Source organism: Manis pentadactyla, chromosome 8, assembly GCF_030020395.1.
Source record: "Manis pentadactyla isolate mManPen7 chromosome 8, mManPen7.hap1, whole genome shotgun sequence".
NCBI classification, from domain to species: Eukaryota; Metazoa; Chordata; class Mammalia; order Pholidota; family Manidae; genus Manis; species Manis pentadactyla.
Genome location: NC_080026.1, coordinates 108,470,249 through 108,491,530, shown reverse-complemented (window position 1 = coordinate 108,491,530; position 21,282 = coordinate 108,470,249). Strand labels below are relative to the sequence as shown.

Genomic DNA, 21,282 nt, shown 5'->3' with positions numbered 1-21,282 from the left:
GAGGCAAGTAAGTAATTGCTTCTTCCCAGACAGCAGGTCTCTTGAAGACCCAGAGTATAGGATACAAATGTGAGACGTTATAGGGCTGTGAGAATCAGAAATGGGCACACACAGCAGTGCCTGGCAACAACAGGCCACCAGGAGGACTCAAGTAGGAAAAGGAGCCTTGAACCCTGTGCCCCCATACTCCTCTTCAGGCTGCAGGTGCAAGGCAGGAGGCTGAGATGGGCTTAGGCTGGGCACATCCCCACCTTTCCCTCAGAGCCAGCCATTGCTGGTGAAATCCATGCACAGCGCCTCCTCCTCTGTGGGGCTCAGATTCTGCAAGGGGGCACGGCAGGGGCCTCCGTAGTAGCCAAACCAGTCCATGGCTTTCTTCAGCCCTGGAATCCCAAAGCGCCGGGTCACCTGAGAACCAAGACCTGTCAGAATAGACTGAGGAATTCCTGCACACACATATCTGGGATGAAGAGATGGGTCACTTTCATAAAGTTAGGGTTCCCACCCTTCTCCCCTGGTAAAGTAACTACCAAATCTGTGATGCACAGGGTGAATGGAAATCCAGACTGAGAGCAGAAGGCAGGTCGGCAGTGGAAAACACAATGCCAAAACTTCAGATCAAGGAAGTTGCTTCCTCTGGTTTTAGGAGAAAAATCCCCCCCACTGGGGAGCAGAGTGGCATTCAGTTGTCAAGGTGGGATGGAAGGAGGTAGCAACGCTGTGGGGTCTGGGCACTAGAGCATCACTGGTCTGCAGCCCAGTTCCCCTGGAACCTGAGCCAGGGTACACCAGGCCTGGGGCCCAGGCAGGAAGGGGTAGGTTCTGTGAGAACCTCAGGCACAGCCTAGACCTCTATTGCCCCAGCAGCAGGGCTCCCACCCCACCCATAGCTCCTCCCAGACGGCAACTCTAAATTATTTTGCAAGGGAAAAACAATGCCTGGTTGTCCCAGGAAGTCTCACCGTGTAACTTTGTATCAGCACCTTATGCCTAAGCAAGTTCTCTTGTCTAAAAAGTGAATGGGCTGGAAGACATGATCTCTAAAATTTTTTTCCATTGTAATGGGGGACCTAAAGCTATTGTCAAAGTTTAAAATGAATGCATGGAGTTTTACAGAAAATGAAGCATCTTTACTTTTGGCATAGCAACTGGTTATTTCATGTTGATCAGAAGTGTTAGATGAATCTTAGACTACCTAAAAACTAGGAAAGTAATTATTACTTAATGAAGTTTTATTTCGAGAAAAGGTAAACCTTTAGTAGGATTTCATGAAGGGTAAAATAATAAAAGAGGCTCGTTTGGGGTAAAAAGGTTGAGAACCACGGATGAATGACTAATAACTATTTACTGCCAGAGGCCACTAGGCTTTAGCAAGCACGGAATTTTTTATTGGAATAGGTGGTAAGCCTCCCTTCTCCCAGGCCTGGCCTCAGCCATGATGTTTTAACAACCTGATATTTTCACCCAAAACCTGAGTAGCAAGGGAAAGACCTAGGAGAGAGCATGGAGACAACAAATACCTAGAGAAAAAAACGTCTTCCCACTACAGGTGTCTGAAGACCTCTGATTTGTGCCCTCCTCAGACCCTGAGAAAGGGTTGAACACTTTGGTGGTAAAGACCATGGAAAGTCCTAATTATAGCTGGTAGATGGGAAGGCAGAGGAAGGACATTATGTTCAAGCAGGGCAGGGCAATAGGGTGACATCAAACTGCTCTTGGGGTGGCTGATCCTACAGCCCAGGCAGCAGAAAGGTGTTCCAGGCACTCCTGAGTGTGTGCCCAGAGCTGGCAGGGGAGGAGGTGCAGAGGGAGAGTGCAACAGGACAGTATGCAGATGGCAAGAATGGCAGTGAACATCCTCTCCTCCCAAGGGGTAGTTCATGCTGCTTTTTTTGTAAAATGAGGTGATAACAACACCTGCTCCATGTCACAAGAATTGGAAGAGAAAGACACCACTCCAAGACCAGACCCCAAGAGTCCTGAATGCTCCTCCCCTAACTGTCCTGGTAGTACGCAGGTTCCAGGACCTTCTTGCAGGTGGATGGGAGTGGGAGAGCGGAGGCTCCACCCCAGTGGAATGTCCACTGTGTACAGGACAGCCTGTGCCCTGATGAGGCTCAGCTGAAGGCCCTCATTTCTGCAGTTCTTACATCCTATTTATAGAGCATCCTCTCCCATGAGAACTTCCACATCCAGGGAGGCTCATACTTGCCTCCTCGGCTGTCCTTTCTCTAAATATGAATCATTCTGCCCCTTTGAGGGAAAGATATAAGCTATGAGGGAAATCTGGAGCCACTCTCCACTTTACCCAAACAACACATTACCCAGTTCACTCTAGCACTGTTGCTTCTGATGCAAACCTTAAGGGGAGGCCAAAAAGCTCGGTTATCAGGATAAATAATACTTACTGTAATATTTTTAAAAAATCAAAATCAATGCAAAAGAATCATGATGAATAAAATGTCAGTGTTTTAAAAGAAGGGTCCAATAGGTCCATGTCCTGCCATATTGTAGTCTGAGGCAAAAGTGTGTCCCTCTATACATGTTTTGTGTATTTTCTAATGGTTAATTTTTTCTAGAAATAGATTTAGAAAAAAAACATCTGATGAGGTTGCTTCCATTCAAGCCAGGAAAATAAAATTATAATAGATTATTATCTTGGTATAGATAAAATATTTAAAACTAAAAGAATGCTGTAAGTTTTAACATACCTACTTTTTAATTTTTTCAAAAAAATTCTTAACTAATGTTCTGGTGGGGGGGATAATCATTTAGAAAACACTCCATTTCCACTTCTAAGAAGATGGGAATAGATGTACTTTTCCCTATTCCTCACAACTAGAAAACTTTGGACATTATACAAAAACAGACATAAGGAGATTCCAAAAGGTAGAATGAAGGAAGACCAGCTAGGGCCCCTGGGACCCAAGGAACAACAAGTGGTGAGTTCCCTGGTCCAGACTTGGAGCTGATGAAGCTGACAACTCTAAAATGCCAATGGGCACAGACAGTAAGATCCCCAACAAAAGCCTTTTCTTTGGCCAAGGACTGGGAAAGGGGCAGCTTAGCAAGACAGAAAACTTTTAGATAATAACCACTCTACTCCAGCAAACACCCCAGAAATAACTGTGGCCTCACCCCCAACCAAGCCACCAAAGGCTGAACTGGGAACCAGAACTTCTCCCCCAATTCCTGATGCAGGAGTAGAGTGTGCCCCGCCTCCAAGGGGTTGGTTTCAGAAGAGGCATAGTGAGGGAAGTCAGAACTTCCAGTGCAGACCACAGAGGGAAGAAACAAGGAGACATTCCCGCAAGGAGGCATTCCTGCCCCTTCTGGCCAGGGAGGTCTCAGTAGAGGCCTAGTGCAGAGCTGTAATTTAAAAAACACTCCCCAAAAAGAAATCTCCAGGCTCAGATGGTCTCACTGGAAAAATCTAAGAAATGTTCAAAGAAGATTTAACACCAATTCTACACAGTCTTTTTCAGAAAAGAGAAGAGGAGAGAATACTTCCCAATCACTTGAAACTATTGGTACCAGGATACCAAAATCAGACAAAGGGTAGTATCTAGAAAAAGGAAAACTATATACCAATATCACCCATGAGTATAGATAGAAAAATCTTTAACAAAATATTAGCAAATGGAATTCAGCAACATATAAAAAATTATATGCCATGTGCAAGTGGCGATTAGAATTAGGATCCCAGGTTTAATATGCAGGCCTGGTTCAGCATTAGAAAATTATTCATGTAATCTAACATATTAACAGAATCAAGAGGAAAAAATTCACATGATCATATCAATCAATGCAGAAAAGCATTTGACAAAAGTCAACACCCTCAGCAATACCACAGAGACTTGATTACTGTTGGCATATAATAAATCTTTCTATCAGGTAGACTATTTCCTCCCACTTTGTTCTTTTTTTCCCCCCGATAATTGTTTTAGCTATTCCAACTCCTTTGCTTTTCCATATAAATTTTAGAACAATCTTGTGTGGTTTTGCAGAGACAGACACATAGATCAATGGAAAGAATAGAGAACCTAGAAATAGACCTACACAAATACGCCCAACTGATTTTTGACAAAGGTGTAAAAGCCTTTCAATGAAAGAAAGATCAGCTCTTAACAACTGGTGCCGGAGCAAGTGGATATCCATAGGCACACACACACAAAAAGAACCTCTACCTAAGTCTCACATTTTACACAAAAATTAACTCAAAATGGGTCATGGACTTCTAAAATGTAAAACTATAAAACTTTTAGAGAAAAAACAAGAAAATCTTCACAATCTAGTGCTAGGCAAAGTGTTTTAGACTTGGTATCAAAAAGCATAAACATAAAAGAAAATATCAATAAATTAGATTTCATCAAACTTAAAAACTTTTTGTTCTGCAAAAACACCGTTAAAAGTATGACAAGACAACCCTAAGAATGCAGCAGCCCAGTTTGAAAAAGACAGATGCACCCCTACGTTTATCGCAGCACTATTTACAATAGCCAAGAAATGGAAGCAACCTAAGTGTCCATCAGTAGATGAATGGATAAAGAAGATGTGGTACATATACACAATGGAATATTATTCAGCCATAAGAAGAAAACAAATCCTACCATTTGCAACAACATGGATGGAGCTAGAGGGTATTATGCTCAGTGAAATAAGCCAGGCAGAGAAAGACAAGTACCAAATGATTTCACTCATATGTGGAGTATATGAACAAAGAAAAAAACTGAAGGAACGAAATAGCAGCAGACTCATAGAACCCAAGATTGGACTAACAGTTACCAAAGGGAAAGGGATTGTGGAGAATGGGTGGGAAGGGAGGGACAAGGGGGAAAAAGGGGCATTACGATTAGCAGACATAATGTAGAGGGAGCACGGGGAGAGCTGTACAACACAGGGAAGACAAGTAGTGACTCTATAGCATCTTAGTACACTGATGGACAGTGACTGTAATGGGGTATGTGGTGGGGACTTGATGATGGGGGGGAGTCTAGTAACCATAATGTTGCTCATGTAATTGTAGATCAATGATACCAAAATAAAATAAAATAAAAAATAAAAAATAACTCAAAAAAAAGTATGACAAGACAAGCTATGGACTGTAAGAATATATCTGCAAACCACATATCTGACAAAGGACTAGTATCTAGAAGATAAAAAGAACTTTCCAAACTCAACAGTAAAAAACAAACAATCCAGCTAGAAAGTGGGCAAGAGACATAAACAACTGTTTAATTTAAGAGGATATAGATAGAGCAAGTAAATAGATGAAAAGATGTTCAATAACATTAGCCACATTTGACCCAGTCATTTCACTCCTAGGAATTTACGCATAGAAAACAAAATCCCTGATTCGAAAAGACATATGCACCCCTATGTTTACTACTGCACTATTTATAATAGCCAAAATATGGAAGCAATCTAAATGTCTATCAACAGATGAATGGATAAAGAAAATGTGGTACATATACACAACGGAATATTATTCAGCCATAAAAAGAAAAGAAATCCTGCCATTTACAACATGGATGGGTCTAGAGGGTATTATGCTCAGTGAAATAAGTCAGGTGGAGAAAGACGAATACCAGGTGATTTCACTCATTTGTGGAGTATAAAAATAAAGTGAAACAGAACAAAAAAAAGCAGTAGACTCATAAATACCAAGAAGGGACTAGTGGTTACCAAAGGGGAAGCGTGGCTGGAGAGGGAGAAGGGGATTAAGGGGCACTATACTTCACAATCACAACATAGGTAGGTCATTGGGACAGCAGTACAGCATGGAGAATACAATTAATGACCCCATAATATCTTACTACATTGATAGACAGTGACTGTAATGGAGGGGATGAGGGCTTGATAATATGGGTGAATGCTGAACTACTGTTTTGTGTATGTGAAGCCATCATAAGATTGTATATCAATGATACTTTAATAAAAATATAGCCATTAGAGAAATGTAAATTAAAACCACAGTAAAGTGTCTCTACACACCTATCAGAATGGCTAAAATAAAAAATAGTCACAACACCTAATGCTGGTGAGGATGCAGAGAAATTGGGTCACTCATATATTTACATAGACACAAATGTAAAATGGTACAGCCACTCTGGAAAACAGTTTAGCAACTTAGAAAAGTAAATATGCAACCATCATATGACCCACCAACTGTGTATTTATCCCAGAAAAATGAAAACTTATGGTCACACAGAAACCTTTACATGAATGTTCATAGCAGTGTTAAATAGCCCCAAACTGGAAACAACCCAGCTGTCCTTCAACAGGTAAATGGTTAACTATGCTGTGGTTTAGCCATACCATGAAAGAATACTCATCAGTAAAAAGGAATGGACTATTGATACATGCAACAACCTAGTTGAATTTCCAGAGAATTATGCTGAGTGAAAAAAAAGCCAATCTCAAAAGGTTATATACTACATGATTCCATTTATATAACAGTCTCCAACTGGCAGCATTATAAAAATGGTGAACATTGGTAGCCAGGGGTTGGAAGGGGTGGGGGCAGGAGGTGAGTAGGTATGGCTATAAAAGCATAAATGAGGGATCCTTGTGGTGATAAAAATACTCTGCATCTTGACCATGTCACTGTCAGAATCCTGGTTGTCCTATAGTATTGTAAGATGTTACCACGAGGGAGAAACTGGGGAATGGGTATATGGATTCTCTCTGTATTATTTCTTACAATTTCATGTGAATCTACAATTATCTCAAAATAAAAATTTAAAAATATACATAAACACATGTCTACAGGGACACATATTTTTCTTTTTCCCTCAGACTCCAACGTGGCTGTGCAAAGCATTGCCTGCACTTGACAGGCCCCGCATCTTGGCCCTTCTCCTTCACTTGCCCAGCACAGCACTGAGATACAATGGTCTGACTCTGACTGCAGAATAGCTTGTTTGAAGGCAGAACTCTCATGGGAATCTGAGCTCTGAGTATCTCTGGCCTTCTAGTTCCTCTACTACTCCCAATTATTCTGTTGTTCAGAATCTGGCCCCTGATAAAGTTGCTACAAAGGCCCACGGCTCACTCTCTCTAGGCAACGTATCTGCAAGTAAGGTCCTAGGGTTATTGATATCATAACCACCCAGAATGTCTCGATGCATATTCCTGGGTCTAAAGGATTAGGATTTTAACTAGCTCCCTAAATGAATTCAAATGCACACTTAAATTTGAGAACCAATGGGCATCAATTTTGTCTGAAGTCAAGATTTTTCTGGGGAGGCGCAAGGAGTCCCCACACTGGGATGTTCTCTAAAAGGACTTTCTGCAAGGGAAGAGACTGGGGCCCCCTGTGCCTGCTCTGGCTCCTGCTCCTATGAAGACACAGTACCCACCCCCACTTCTTCCCTCATGCCCCTGCCCTTTTGGTGCCATCAGCTGGGAGCTCACCGCAGTGTTTGGCTCAATGAGGCGGTGCTGCAGCTTCTGGGCATCCTCCCATTGCCCTGTGAGGCAGAGTCGCTCCAGCTGGCACACCTGTGCCCCCAGGACATTGGCCAGAGCACACACGCCCCCAACAGCTCCTGCCCCAGAGTAAGGTGCAGAACATCAGTTAGAGCCTCTTCTCACAGAGAATTCCAAACCCTAGTTCCCAGCCCTCTTTATTCTGGGGAGATTGGATATGATTTCTACATCACCGGTTGGCCATGTCAAAGGCAAGCCTGAGTCCACCAAGCGCAGATTTCTAAGGCTGTCGCAGGCTGTGTTCTGCAGGCTGAGGGCCAGGGAAGAGAGACTGAAGACTGACTCAAGGACATGCCTTCCCTGCACCCCCAGCCCCTGAGAGTAAAACCCCGCTGCTGGTTGACACCTTCATGCTCCTCTGGTTTCAGCAGTCCTGGAAGGGAGTGGAGTGGACAGGAAGCCACTCTTCTGAAATCTCACTACCCCCAGTGAATTTAGCCTGGCACAGTGGTGGGGGTTGGAAAGAGCTCTGGACACAGGAGACCATGTATTTCTTCTTACTGGCTACATGAACTGGCACAATCATAGACCTCCTGATCCTCTTTGTTCTCATCTGGGCAATGAAAGTGGGCTGGCCGTGATCTCAGAAGGCCCTGCCACTTCTGCCAGCCTGTGAATGTGATTTTTAAGGCTAGTTAGGAGTGACCTTAAGGACAGTGGCCTCAAGACTAGAGAGCAGGAAATCTGTAATAAGCTAATATTGCTGCTGTTTACTGATTCCTCCCATGTGCTGGCCACCATGCAGACACAGGGCCAACCCTTTTGAATTCTCACAACACCTCCCTGCTTTACAGAGCAGAAACTTGGACCCAGAGAGGGTGAGTGCCTTGCTCAGCAGTAGTCAGTGACTAAATGGCAGGGCTGAGATCCCAGCTCAGACTCCCTGACCTCCAGACCCTGTGTTCTTACAATCTACCCTACTCTCGGGAATGAGGCGTACATGGGTCCCCTTCTGATTCTTCCCCTGCAATTTAAAGATAGTGACATGGCAGAGGAAAGATGTGCAAGGACCTAGACAACAAGCCAGAGTCTGTGGAGACCAGAGAAGATAGGAACCATCACTGCCCCCTGGAGCAAGTGCAATTTTCCAGCATTTTCCCTGCAGCGTGGGAAAGTAACCCAGTCTATCTACCTGCTGGGGATCCAGCTGAAGGGAGCAGAAACTCCCCATCCTCTCTTCTCCAGGGTGCAAATCCAACCTTAACCCAAAGACCTTGACCCAGAACAGACAAAAACAGTTGGTCTAATTAGGTGGCATTCCTAGGACCCTGGACTGGAACAGAATCTGATCAGGCAGCTGAAGATTCTTGGCTTAACCCTATGGGTCTGACCATTCATTTTGGCCTGGGACCAGGAGAGGGGAAAACGGACTCCCAGACTAGAGGGGAGGGCCCCAAGGCCTCTGCCCTTACAGAATGATTTACAAGGTGAGATTAGAGAAGCTAAATCTGTTACCTAAACAGAGAGCTCAGGACTTGGAAACTGCAGGCATCCCAACTACAGGCCAGAGACGGTTCATGGCTACCCTCCTCAGCCCAGAAAAGTTCATCCACAAGCACCCAGTATTCAAATAAGCAAGCAGCATACTGGACTTCTGAGGTTTTTCAAGTAGGCAGGATGGCCAAGTCCCTCTGCAGAGCAAGCCCCAGCCCCCACGGTCTCTCCCAACAGACCCCAGCTGCCTGGGTGTATCTGGGTCACCCATCATAGTGTGAGAGCAGAGGGAGGCCTTACCCACGGCATAGCTGGCCAGCAGGAAGCCAGCCGATCCAGCCAACACCTGGAAATCCTGCCTCTTGGTCTTGTGAACAATCAGCGCAATCCTGGTCACCTGCAGCAGCAAACTGGGCATGAGAGCTGGACCCAGACTCAGTGCTGGCCTAGAGAGGACTGGGCAAGTGCGGGAGAATGAAACCCAGGCCCCGAGAGATGCCCTGAAACTTAGAAAAAGCCCCAGGAAGTCCACATGACCGAAAGAATGCAAGCAGGCCTCTAGGACGGAAGCAGACCCCAGAGCTGCCCTGAGGTGGTAGCAAAAGAGAAGGGGCACCCAGCCAGGAGCTGCTGCCGCTCACATCACCACCGCTGTCCTTGATGCCCACGATATTTGGGTGCTGGGAAAGCGTGACTACTGCATCCACAGGCAGGTCCAGCCCAGTGTTGGCTGGGACACTGTACAACGCCACAGGAATTGGGGAAAGGTCAGCAACCTGAGGGGTGCAAAGGAGGGGGAGAGGGCAGCTGCCACATGCCCAAGCAGCCTGAGGCTCTGCCCAACACCAACAGGTCTGGGCCTGGTCACTGCAGGGCTACCTGGACAAGCCCACCTGCTGGACTAGAGGTCACAGAGCTCCATACCCTGTTGTAAGTAGTAATAATGGGCACTCTTCAGTGGGCCCTTTCTATGTGTCAGGCCAAGTTCTAAGTCCCTTATGTTTTGATCCAATTTAGTTCTCCAAACAAATGCATGGGGAAGATACCATTATTCCTCCCATTTGAGAGGGGAGGAAACAGCGGCACAGTGTGATTATGTTAGTTGCCCAGTGTTGCACAGCTGGGACGTGGTGGCAATCCCTCCCCTTTCCCATAGCTGCCTTTCATGGGAAGCAGGATCACCACTCTTGTCTCTGCTCCCAGTTTGTCTTGTCTCCTCTCCCTAGGCAGGGTCTCCGCCTCATGCATCCTCCCCTTGGTGGCCAGCCTAAAAACCCATGCCCACCTGTCACACTCACCTTGGTGTAGTGGTGAATAAGGGCGCTGCTGCTCATGCGGCCCCGATAGTAGCATGGGGTCACCACCAAGGCAATGTCGGCCCCGACCTGGGCCATGCTCACGGTCATCTCCACTGTGGCTTGAGTGGCTGCAGGAGGAAAGAGGGAGTCTTCCCTACAGGCCACAGAAGGCGAGAGAAAGAGGAAGAAGGGCTGGGCTAGGACCCTGGGGCAAGCAAGGGGTGCTCAAGAGACAGAACAAATAGACTGAACCCAGCCCAGAGCCAAGGAGCCTGGCCCCCATACCCAGCCTCCCACAGGCCCAGGGCTTTATGGTCTCACACTCGCAGCCAGAGCCAGCTAACAGGAGCTTGTCCTTCGGTAAAGCCTGGCACACACGGCTCACCACCTCCAGGCGTTCGCTGCTGGTCAAGAAGGGGAACTCACCATTGGAGCCCTGGACCACAAAGCCTGCGAGAGAGGCCCCATCACAGCCATGGACATCTTCCCAACCAGAACTTTTTACCCAGTTGCAATGGCAGTGTTCACACCATTCTTCATTTTAATGAAATGTTTTAGTCATACCCAAAAGAGTAGATCATCATATAATCTACATGCATGTACCCATGACAAACCTGCCCTGATCACCTTCTCCTTCCTCTTCTTACTGTCCTGACTCAGGCCTTTATTGTTTCCATCCATGTCTTTCTATCCTTAAGACATACATGTGGACCCATAAACAAGGTGTAATATGGTTTTTGTCATTGTAAACTTTTTAGAAATGGAATCAAAGTTATATAACCTTCTGCAGTTTGCTTTTATTGTTCAAGCTTATGCTTTGAGCTTTGCCCGTTGTGGTACATGTAGCTGTGATCATTCATTTTAATTACTATGTAACATTCTATTGTGAGGTTAGATCATCATTTATTTTTCTCTCTCTGAGGACACTTAGAATGTTTCCTTCTTTACTTTGCTATTACAAACAATGCTAAAACATTTTCTGTAAAGTTTTCTGTGCCCACAGCCAAGAGTTTCTCTCCCGTTTACTTAGGTGTATAATCTCTGAGTCACATGTATGTGCATTTTCACATGCCAATTAGCTAATTTTCACTAATTAGCCAGTCCATGCCCCATCAGCACATAGAAGAGTCTGATAGTGCTCATCCATGACAACACTTGGTATTATCAGAAAGAAATTTTGCCAGTTTTCTGGGAGAAAAGTGACATTTCATTATTTTATTTTAATTTTCCTGTTTTACAATCATTTGAGAGGTTTCTAACAATACCAGTTAAAGGTGTCAACCCTTTTATGCCCATAAGAGACCAGTAGAATTGATATTCTTCCACTGAATCTGACGGGAATGTTAGGAAACTATTTTCTTCTCAGCATTTTTCACTTAACTTTCTTTCCTCTTCTTTTCTTTCTCCTCTCTATTCCATTCCAAAAATATTTTCCTTATTTTGCTGACAAATACAGCACAGAATACAAGATTACTGATAAACAGAAGACTGTTTAGGAGAAAGTAAAGAAAGCTAGGAGAGATACTGACACATAAATCCCCTGCCATACAGTTGTGAAAGATGGGCCATAAATTTGACTTGAAGCTTCCCGACAGTCAAAGCTAAAAGGGAAATGTGGTCAGCTGACAGATATGCAGAACTCAAGATAAAAGCAAAGCAGCTGCCCTGAAGAAACAGTTTCCTGGCACTGGAACCAAGAGAGATTGTTCCCGTGAGTCATCCTTAAGGGGACACAGTGTGATGTAGAGTCAACTTTACACCACAAACCTTTGTTCATTAGATTCCACTGAGTGATTGCCAAATAGCTCACTGGGTATTAGCGTTTTTCCCCATGTTTTGCCTTGGTAACATTGCAGGGAACATCTGTAGGCAAATAACTTTTGGCTTCTGTTAGATTGCCTGCTCCTCAGGTCAGCTCCTCCATGTCAGGTTAGCAGCCTCTTGTCTTGCTGTGCAGGGCCCCTGTGTTTTGCCAGTGTGCCATCTCCATATGCGGAGCTGCCAACTGGGAGCAGGCTCCAGCCCAGCCACGACTCGACCAGCACCCTCAGAGTTAGACATCAGGCTTTCACTACTTCTTCTATGTGAATGCCAGAGACATCTCCCTTCCCAACCCTGCTGCTGCCTTCCCTTGAAGGGGGCTGGGCGGGTTCTTGCTGTGGCCACCCCTTCAGCCATGGTCATCCACTCCCAAGTCCCCTTTTATTCTGGTGGTCAGTTCCTGGCCTACAGCCGGTCTTGCACCCTGTCAGGGCTGAAGCAGGACTCTAGGCTGAAGACTCCTGGAAGCCTCTCGCTTGTCTCATTTAAGGGAGCATCTGACCCAGGCCTGACTCCCCAGAAGGAAAAAATCCAGGCTAGGGAAGTGGGGGTGTGATGAAGTCAGATGGACCCAAATCACCTCTGCCTATTGAGCAAGTCACAGCACATCTCTGAGTCTCCATTTCCTTTTCTATGGGATGACAATAGAATCATTTCAGTCCTACTTACACTTGTAAAACACTCCTATAGGGCTGTTTTAAAGGCTCAAATAAGAAAATGTACATGAAAGCACTTTGAAATCTGTGAACTGATTGTCACAAGGATCCCCCTCCTTCTCCTTGGCTAGAGGTCCAGTCTAGGCCCACATGCCTTCCCTGGTGTAGAGAGGGAAGTAGAGAGGTAAAGGCCCGGGGCCTGGATGGGCCAGGAGTGAGGGGAGTGAGTGGTGAGGGATGGAGAAGCGTGGAACAGTGTTACAGGGTCAGATGCATAGGGTCTGAACTCAGAGGAGCCTGGGCTCAACTCTCAGAGTGGCCCCTCATCAGCTAGGAGATCTTGAGCAAATGGCTTAAAACCCCAGCTTCCTCAAGTGAAAAATGGGTATAATATTAGTACCCTCCTGAAATGGTGGTAATGAAGCTTAACTGAGATATTATTTGTAAAGTGCTTAGAACAGAACCTGGCACTCAGTAACTGTTAGCTGTAATTATTAATGAGTCTAGAGTAGGTGCTCAAGCCTTAAATCAGGAAGGTGACAGCCTTCAATTTGAGGTGGAAGACGATGGCTGGTGTGGAAGGGGAGGTTGCCCTCAGGGATTTCACAGTCCTCCTCCAGATTTATGACAAAAAACTCATTTCAGAAGCTACTTTTTGCCCCCATGGTTATGCTGGCTGCTCTGGGGAGCCAGAGTGGCATGGGAAGAGGAGTGTGTTGGGGGTTGGGGATGCACAAGCAACATGGGGACTTAGTGTGGCCAAAAGGAATCACAGTCTCCCTTACTGTTATGCCCCTTGTTCCATCATCATTGCCACCTCCTCTGAGAAGTCTTCCTGGGATCCCTCCGAAGCCTTCAATCTCCCCCACCCCCACCTGTGGGATTAGGCAAAATTTCTCAAACTGGTCACTGCCATAAAATGAAGAAATTGGATTGTATGGTCTCTTAAATCCTCCTGGGCTCTAAGCTTCTGAGTCACTTTTCTGGCTTTTCTTCCTACCTTTGGTCTATCTCTAAATGTTCCCCTCCAGCCAAACTGACAGTCAAGGTCCCCCAGATACACTGCCACCTTCCTGCCTCTACCGCTATGCTTTTACTCTTCCCATCTGCTGGGAACATCCTCTCTAGTTGCAACTCCTCAAATGCTGTGAGGTCCACAAAACTGTTTCTCAATTCTCCTCCCCTTTGCACGCCATAGCATTTTGTTCTCCTTGCATAGCCTTTGTCCTACTTTGCCTAGAATCATCAAGATCAGGTTTGGTCCCCCTCAGTGTGGCCTCCATGACATTTAGTACACTGCCTGTATTGTTATGTATTGACAGTTTGTTATATAACAGAAAAATTGTCCCAAACTTGAACTAGGGCAGAACTTTTTTGTGTGATGTCATTCATAACCTCCCATGGGAAAGAAATGGGCATTCCTGATAAAACGCTTAAGCAATTTCCTGACGAGCTTTAGCAGAATTTAGCACTGATCTGGGAAGCCACCCTCCAGCTGACTCTCAGACAAGAGTCCAGTGCTGTTAACTACTCTTCCTTGTATCTAGCTGAACAATGATTTAACCCATTCTCTTGGGTTAAAATATTCTTATCAAGAGTATATATTTGAGTTGGCTGCTTAGAAGCCATTCTCCTTACAGCACAACTGTAGTACCCTGACATGACTCATAACTAAACTGTCTGGAAACTTTTTTAACTTTTAATTTTGAGCTACTTTTAAATTTATAGAAAAGTTGTAAAAAGAGTACAGGAGATTTCCATACATTTCTCACCCTTCCCCCACCAATAATAATGTCTTACCTAACTATAGTACAATTATCAGAACCAGAGAATTAACATTGGTACAATTAACTAAAGACTTTATCTGAACTTTGCCAGTTTGAAACTTTCTTAGATTCCAAAGTCATAATTAGCTAATCTGAAATTTGATACAATAAGCTTGTAATAAAAGATTTAAGGTCTTCCATATACATGCATGCATTTTGTGCATTTTAACAATCACTTTCAGAAGCTAAACATTGCCCATCTTGATTTTTGTCTAATTTAGCAGCTTTCAACATTTTCCAGTGTGACTGAGCCCATTTTTTCCAATTAAGATTTTTATTAGGAAGTATTTTGACACATGTATATATCAACATTTCTATAAAGTCACTTATTAATAATGTCAAAAATATGTAAATACTCTCAATTATGCTTCATAAGATCAATTGGCAACCTTTAGGGGATTTACAGATTTATCCAACCTGTGCAATGATTCTGGTCACTTTCTCCCTGGAGTTGAAGCCCGCAGGCTGGGAACCACTGGTAAATCCATAATAGATGCAAATGCTAAGAAACTTCTATGTAAAGGAGTCACTGGAGGTAAGAGAGCACTGCATAGCTGACTTCTCAAGTTTCATGGGGGAGATGGTTGCCTCTCTTTAACTGCCTAACTGGGGGTCACCCCTTGCCCCAGAAATGATTTCTTGGGATGCAGGAAGAGTAGTCAGGGAGAGTCCCAGGTTTACAGGAAGGCCCAGAAAGTGTCAGGACATGTGAGAAGAGGACAGGACAAGTATGTGCGAGGTAGACCCATCTGAGGACAGTGGGCTTCAGACTGGAATGCAGCAGAGGGCAGAATGAGGGGTGTGGGCTTTGGAGTTAGGCAAAGCTGGACCCTGACTCCAGCGACATCCCTTAGTGTCTAGGCCATCTCAGGCAAATTACATCTCTGAGCCTCAGGTACCTTATCTGCAAAATGGAGGTAATATAATACCTTCCTCATGGAGATGTGCTGTAACACTGAACACAGAGCATGGCATGTACTAAAAACTCAAGAGGGAGCTCTGGTAGTACTAATAATCCTACTAGGTAGTAGTACTAGCAGTAGTGGTTACCCCAGCAGCAGTAAATAAACAAGCAGAGAGAGTATATAGCACAACAGCTCTGAAGGCAGGTGGCACACAGAGGGCCCCGGGCAGCAGATGGGCAGGAAGAGAGAACTGCAGCAGGGGACACCACACGATCTCAGAAGCAGTAAACAGGGTGAGAATGGCACCAAGAGGATAGGTGGCCAGTGTCTCGCCCTGCTTACTTACTCACTTCTGAAAGCTGTTTCTCCCCATTCCTTCCAACACCTGGCCATTTCTTCCTTTCCTGGCAACAGCAGGGTGGTGAGTATTGAGCCCTGGACATACCCATCCCCAGAAATCAAGACCCAGGGAAGCCCACTGATGGAGTCTTACACCAACCCAGGGAGAAGGCCCCAGGCCAAGGCCCATGGAGGGGCTGTGAGAGAAGAGGCCTCTCCCCTCGTCCCTGCCCAGGCCTGAGGCTGGCCACACAGCTCCCAGACACAGATGGAAGGTATGCCAGGCTTTATTGGCTCGGTTGCAGGCACTCAGCCGTCCCTGGGATCTGCCTTGTCTGCTCTTGGCTGGTCTGTAGGAGCTTGTGAGTGAGTTTCAGCTGCTTTGCTTTCTCCCAGCTCTCCTTCCACCAATGGCCATCTCCTGTGGCAGACTCCACTCAGAGAGTCAGAAGGGCCCAGGACCCCTGTGGGGCCTGAGGAAGAAGGGATTTGGGCAGCTCACCCTGGGCCTCATAGGTTGCCCCAAAGAGAGAAAACAAGCCTACAATTGTGTGCCAGTCCTGCTGGGGGAAGGGGCATCTCGTATGTAGTTACTTGGCTTCAAAGGGGTGGTAGGGCTGATGGCTGTGGCTGGGAAGGCTGTGGCTCTGATGGCTTGGGTGGCTTGGATAACCCTGATGGCTTTGGTGCCCGTGGCCAGGGAAGTTGTGTGTGTAGTGCACACCAGCTATAGTGGTTTCCCGCTGGCTGAGGAAATTCCCTTTCAGCTTCATCTCCACCTCCTCCAGGACCTTCAGCTCCTCCTGGTTGATGTCCTTGGACTCCAGGTGGCCTGAGTTCTGGTAAGCTGTGGCATACTGCAACATGGAGTTAGCCAGATGCTGTCCCTTAGTGTCAATCTCCTTGGCACAGGCAGCCACAGCGGCCCACGTGGCCTCATCTGTGGATGAGGCTCTTCCAGACTCCTTGTGGGTCTCTTTGGGCCCTGAGGACCCAGACATCCTCTGCTTGCTAGTGAAGGGCTCCCGGCGAAAAGCTGTGCCTCCTTCTTGCTTCATGGCGAAGGTCTCCCCGTGAACTGTGCTGCCAGCCTGCCCTCTGCCACTCTCAGTTGGGGCAACGATAGCACTGCTGCCAGCAGCGCTGATGTTGCTGCAGGCGGCCAGTTTCTCCTCAGAAAGGCAGCTGAAGTAAGATTTGATCCAGTCCTCATTCTTTGTTCCGTGGCATTCTGATGACTCGTGTTCACCTTGTGCAGACTCAGGGAGCGTCTTCCTTCTCCTCTTCCTCTGAATCCACAGCAGGAGGCCTCCACCTCCAAGTAACAGGGCAGTCGCCAGCACCACCTTGCATGACGGCTGCTGGATGAGCTCCAAGAAGGTCTCCAGGACCCTACGCTGGGCAGGCCGAGCTAAGTGCACACTGGGAGTGGGAGAGCCGGGATGGTATGGCTCATGCTTGAAGGGGCAGTCTCCCCAAAGGTGTCTGGCAGGCAGGCCCCATCTCCTGCTGCACCTCCCTAGGATGCCCCTCCCGCCTCAGCAATAAACCCTATTGTGAGGAAGGTGGTTGGGGGGCGGGGTGCAGAGAGGCCGCAGCATCTCTCACATCAAGCCTGGCAGGCATTGCCTAAGGCCCAGATCCCGCCCAGACAGCTGTCCCCAAGGCTGGTGGAAGGGCAACTTCCCCAGTTCTGAGTCCATTCTGCCTTCTGTTTGTGACCCATGCTGCAACTCAGTCTTTGGTTTATCTCCCTCCCCATCCGGTGGTCTCCAGGGTGTAGAGGCTGCTGGGTCAGGCTAGACACCGCTGAAGGACCTCCCTCGGCTGGGCTGGCATCTACTCCTGCTGCCTGAGGCTGGTGTCTCCTTCCACCCTAAGGCCCACCCTCACTGCCCGCTTAGCTCATCTCATTCCCACTGCAGGTCCCAGTCCCATTATGGAGCAGGGTCCAGAAAGAAAAGGGGCCCAGGAAGGAGCTCATTCTAGAATAAAGGGAGATCACAACTGGGGGATACAAACAGTGGGCTGAGAAGGCAGGACAGATAGGACAGGAAGCTTCACCAGGTTCCAGATTCTGGGGTTACTCCAGAAAGGGGGCTGCTCCCTCTTGCCTTAGTGATACATCTTCAAACCCAGAAATTGCCCACACTCCCACCCCACGCCCAGGTTGGGCACAGTTCCGGTTGCAGGCAGGTGGGCCACCTGGCCAGGCTCTCCAAAGGCAGAGACAACTGAGAACCTGGCCCACAGTCCCAAGTTATATCCAGGGCCTCTCGGGGTAGAAACAGGCCTGAGCCACTCTATTTGGTTTCCTCAGAGGCATCGAATGCATTTTTAAAAATGAAGAAATGCTAAAATAGGGTTGCAAAAACTGTGATATTTTTAACAAAATACTTTAACAAAGTAATGGCTTTAATACCCACAAAAATATTATATCTTACCACAAGAAACCATGGTCTAGTCTACATTCAAAGGGAGTAAGACACAAGCTTAAGGTTTTATGGGGACTGTCATCTCCCCTGTCCCACTGGATAGCTCTGTGGTCATCTACAACCTCATCTGAAAATAACAGTTCAAAGTTCATCTTTGAGGTTGTTTGTGGGAGTGAGGTCAGGGCGAAATGTCCCCTCTGCAACAGCTCCACCCTCCAGTCTCTAGTTTCAACTTTTATTTTAAAAGAACACTCTTTATTCAAATTCTGCCCTGGACTGTTGGGCTGAAACCCTACTGCAGAAGACAGGATAGCACAAGAGAAACATTGATTTTAGAGCTGAAGTTGCTCAACACTCCCTTCCTGGCTTTCTGGCTGAGTCCCAGGAGCAGTGACAAGGTCCTGTGTCTGTGTTCACCGTGCCAGGGCTTCATGGTTGAGCTCCTTGGGAGGAACGTGTTGAGCCTGCTGCTCAGTTCCCATTCTAAAATGAGGAAACTGGATTAGAGAAATTCAGCAGCTCTCCAAGGTCACTGGAATTGGCAGAACCAGGATTCTTACTCAGGTCTTCTAAGTGCAGATGCCAGGCTCCTTCTACACAGCCCACTGCCTCCCTGGTGTGTGGGTAAGACAGAGATAAGGTGGGAGCAGGAGCCTGCGTGGGGTTGTGTGGGCACGGGAGGTCCACAGCCTGCCAAATCCACCCTAGCCCGTGCTCCCAGGCACCCCCACACCCTCTGCAGGAGTGAGTGGGTGGGAGGGAAGGATGGGTCCGGAGAAGAGCCTGGGGTTTCTGTGGATGCTCTGGGTGGCAGGCGGATACAGGATGCAAGGACCACTTCCCATGCCTTGCACTAGGCTGTCCTGGAACCTGGAAGGTGAAGCAGAATCTTCCCTCCTCTTAGTGATTCAAGGAGCTTCTCACTTTGCCTCAAGAGACCTAGGCCTCAGCCCAGACCTACAGGCCCCAGTGACATGAGCCACAGCAGAAATTTACTTAGAGTTGGTGCCACTGCTTAACATGGGCTTCCAATGGAGCATTCAGTGTCCCCTCGGGAAGGGTCACAACACCTCAGCACTGAGAGATGAATGGGGTCTTAGGCCAGAAGTCACTGTCACAAAGCAGCTTTGTCCATGGAGTTAGTCATACTGTCTTTATAACAAGTGTCATCATTGGATCAACACCTTCTAGGGTGTATCACTCTTTACAATTTACAGCACGCTTCCTCTTGCATTCTCTGATTTTTCTCCCAGTGAGCCTATGATACAGACATTTTTACTCCATTTGTCAGACAGGGAGACTGAGGTTGAGAGAGATTATGTCACAGCTAAGTCAGTGGCAGAGCTATGATTGAAATCGAGCCCACCTTCCTTACTGCTCCATGTACCCCCTTGGTCAGAACCACTCCTTTCCCAAAGTTGGTGCTAACTGGACTCTGTTAGAATATTCTGGTCTAGAGACTCAGCAGTCAGTACAGCAGAGCGAAACAGAGCGTGGCTGTGTAGCCAGACCCAGGTTCAAATCCCAGCCCAGCCATGTATTAGCTGAGTGACCTTGGGCCAGTGAGTGTGTCACCCTGAGCCCCAGCTTCTCATCTGGGAAATGGGACTAGTGAGGGCTCCCTCAGGGAACTGTCGTGGTTATGGACGAGATGGGCAGGGCAGGATGGGAATTTACCACGTCCACCTTCATACCTTGTGCCTGTGGTTCTGTTGCATGAAGTGTCACAAATATGTTGTATGTTGAGGTCTGTGACCTCAGCAAGGGGAAGCCTCATGTATACAGGGGTAAATGAGTCAGAGGATCCAGGACAGGAATTCATCTGTCAGCGGAGGCTTCGCCCAGTGGAGAGTGTGCAAACAAGGCTTTGAGGGAGATGAGCCTGGCACTGTGCCCCACGTGACACCCCCAGGTGCCCTCACATCTGCAGAATGCCTGGTTGACAAGGACTTTCACACCCATTATTTAGTTTGATCCCTGCAATAATGCTGGGCTAAGAAGGCACTTGAGCAGCTTACAATAGGGGACAGTCAAGGTCACAAGCCATCAGGGAGCTTCCCACCTGTCTCCTGATGGCAGACCAATGCCCCCTGTTCTTTTTCCATAATAAAATGACTCCCGGGGCACCTGGCTGTCCCTGAGCAGTTGCCCAGAGGCTGTGCATCCTCCTCTGGTCCTGGCTGAGGAGACCAGGGTCACTCACATCTCCCCTGAGTCCCACAGCAGACAGGCCCCACTTACCTCGGAAGGGGAAGGTGCCCAGTTTGTGCAGATTCTCCTCCAGTTTCTCATAGTCCACCTCTGCGGTGGCAGTGAAGGGGGTGGTCACAGGGGGATAGATGCCTGCAATGTCCACCTTCCTCCCCTCCCCTGAGGCCCAGCCCCTCATGTTTCTGGACAAGCCCCTGCTCAGCCCCTGCCTTACAGATGACCAGACCTGGGGGCCCAGCATCTCTGCAGGAGGCCCAAGGCCCAGCTGGTCTCTGCCCACAAGGGAAGCTGAGTTTGGACTCCTTTCTACCCCCTGTTAATGATCAATGTGTCTAGTTAAAAATTTGCTGCTACCTGACTTGTTAGCACTGGGGAGGCCTGGGCTGGGTGCCCCCAGGGTCAAATGCTAGGCCTATAGGCCCTAGGGGGTCCTCCTCCCCACAGGGAGCAGCTTTAGAAATGCCACAATCCAGTGTCCCTCCGGCCAGCCAGAGGTCTGGTTCCTGGCATTATCACACTAAAGAGTATCTCCAGTGGGGGGCCTGGGCCCTCCTCTCTCAGTTCCCAGCCCCAAAGCCCCCCACTGTCTTGTGTCTGGGAGCTCCCAGGCTGTACCCGATTGGCTGAGCTGGCCCTGCCCTGTGGGAGGTACAGCTTGGCTGGGTGGGAAGCTGAGGTCACCGCCCCTCAGCTGCCCGTCCCTGCTGCCTGGCTCCTCCCATGACAAGCCTATGCTGGCTACACACAGCCCTACAGGACAGCAGTCCCCAGGACGGGAGCCCAGGACGAGTGCATCAAGAAGCTGATCTATGCTGCGTCTTTGGGGAGGTGGGGTGGCACAGGGAAGAATCAAAGAGAAGAGATTT

General features: G+C 47.5%; 2 protein-coding genes across 6 annotated transcripts in view; both read right to left on the bottom strand.

Annotated features, from left to right (window-relative positions):
• HOGA1 (4-hydroxy-2-oxoglutarate aldolase 1) overlaps positions 1-21,282 on the bottom strand; it is a 23,896-nt gene extending 2,614 nt beyond the window's left edge. For 2 of the 5 annotated variants that reach the window (XR_008998977.1, XM_057506184.1), the window contains exons 1-8: positions 20,447-21,282; positions 10,545-10,673; positions 10,224-10,351; positions 9,567-9,701; positions 9,226-9,322; positions 8,624-8,704; positions 7,417-7,550; positions 252-408 (exon numbers count right to left, since the gene is read on the bottom strand). Coding sequence is in view for 4 of the 5 variants with exons in the window: in XM_057506184.1 (XP_057362167.1) it covers positions 259-408; positions 7,417-7,550; positions 8,624-8,704; positions 9,226-9,322; positions 9,567-9,701; positions 10,224-10,351; positions 10,545-10,673; positions 20,447-20,657 (1,065 nt within the window). In the remaining variant the exon portion in view is untranslated. The remainder of the gene's footprint in view (positions 1-251; positions 409-7,416; positions 7,551-8,623; positions 8,705-9,225; positions 9,323-9,566; positions 9,702-10,223; positions 10,352-10,544; positions 10,674-20,446) is intronic. The other 3 variants (XM_057506186.1, XM_057506185.1, XM_036886429.2) reach the window with 2 other exon arrangements.
• C8H10orf62 (chromosome 8 C10orf62 homolog) lies at positions 10,711-18,227 on the bottom strand. The gene is made up of 2 exons (XM_036886441.2): positions 18,215-18,227; positions 10,711-17,307 (listed from the first exon to the last, which is right to left on the bottom strand). Exons 1-2 carry the CDS (start codon positions 18,225-18,227, stop codon positions 16,361-16,363), a joined length of 960 nt encoding a protein of 319 aa, XP_036742336.2. The 3' UTR covers positions 10,711-16,360.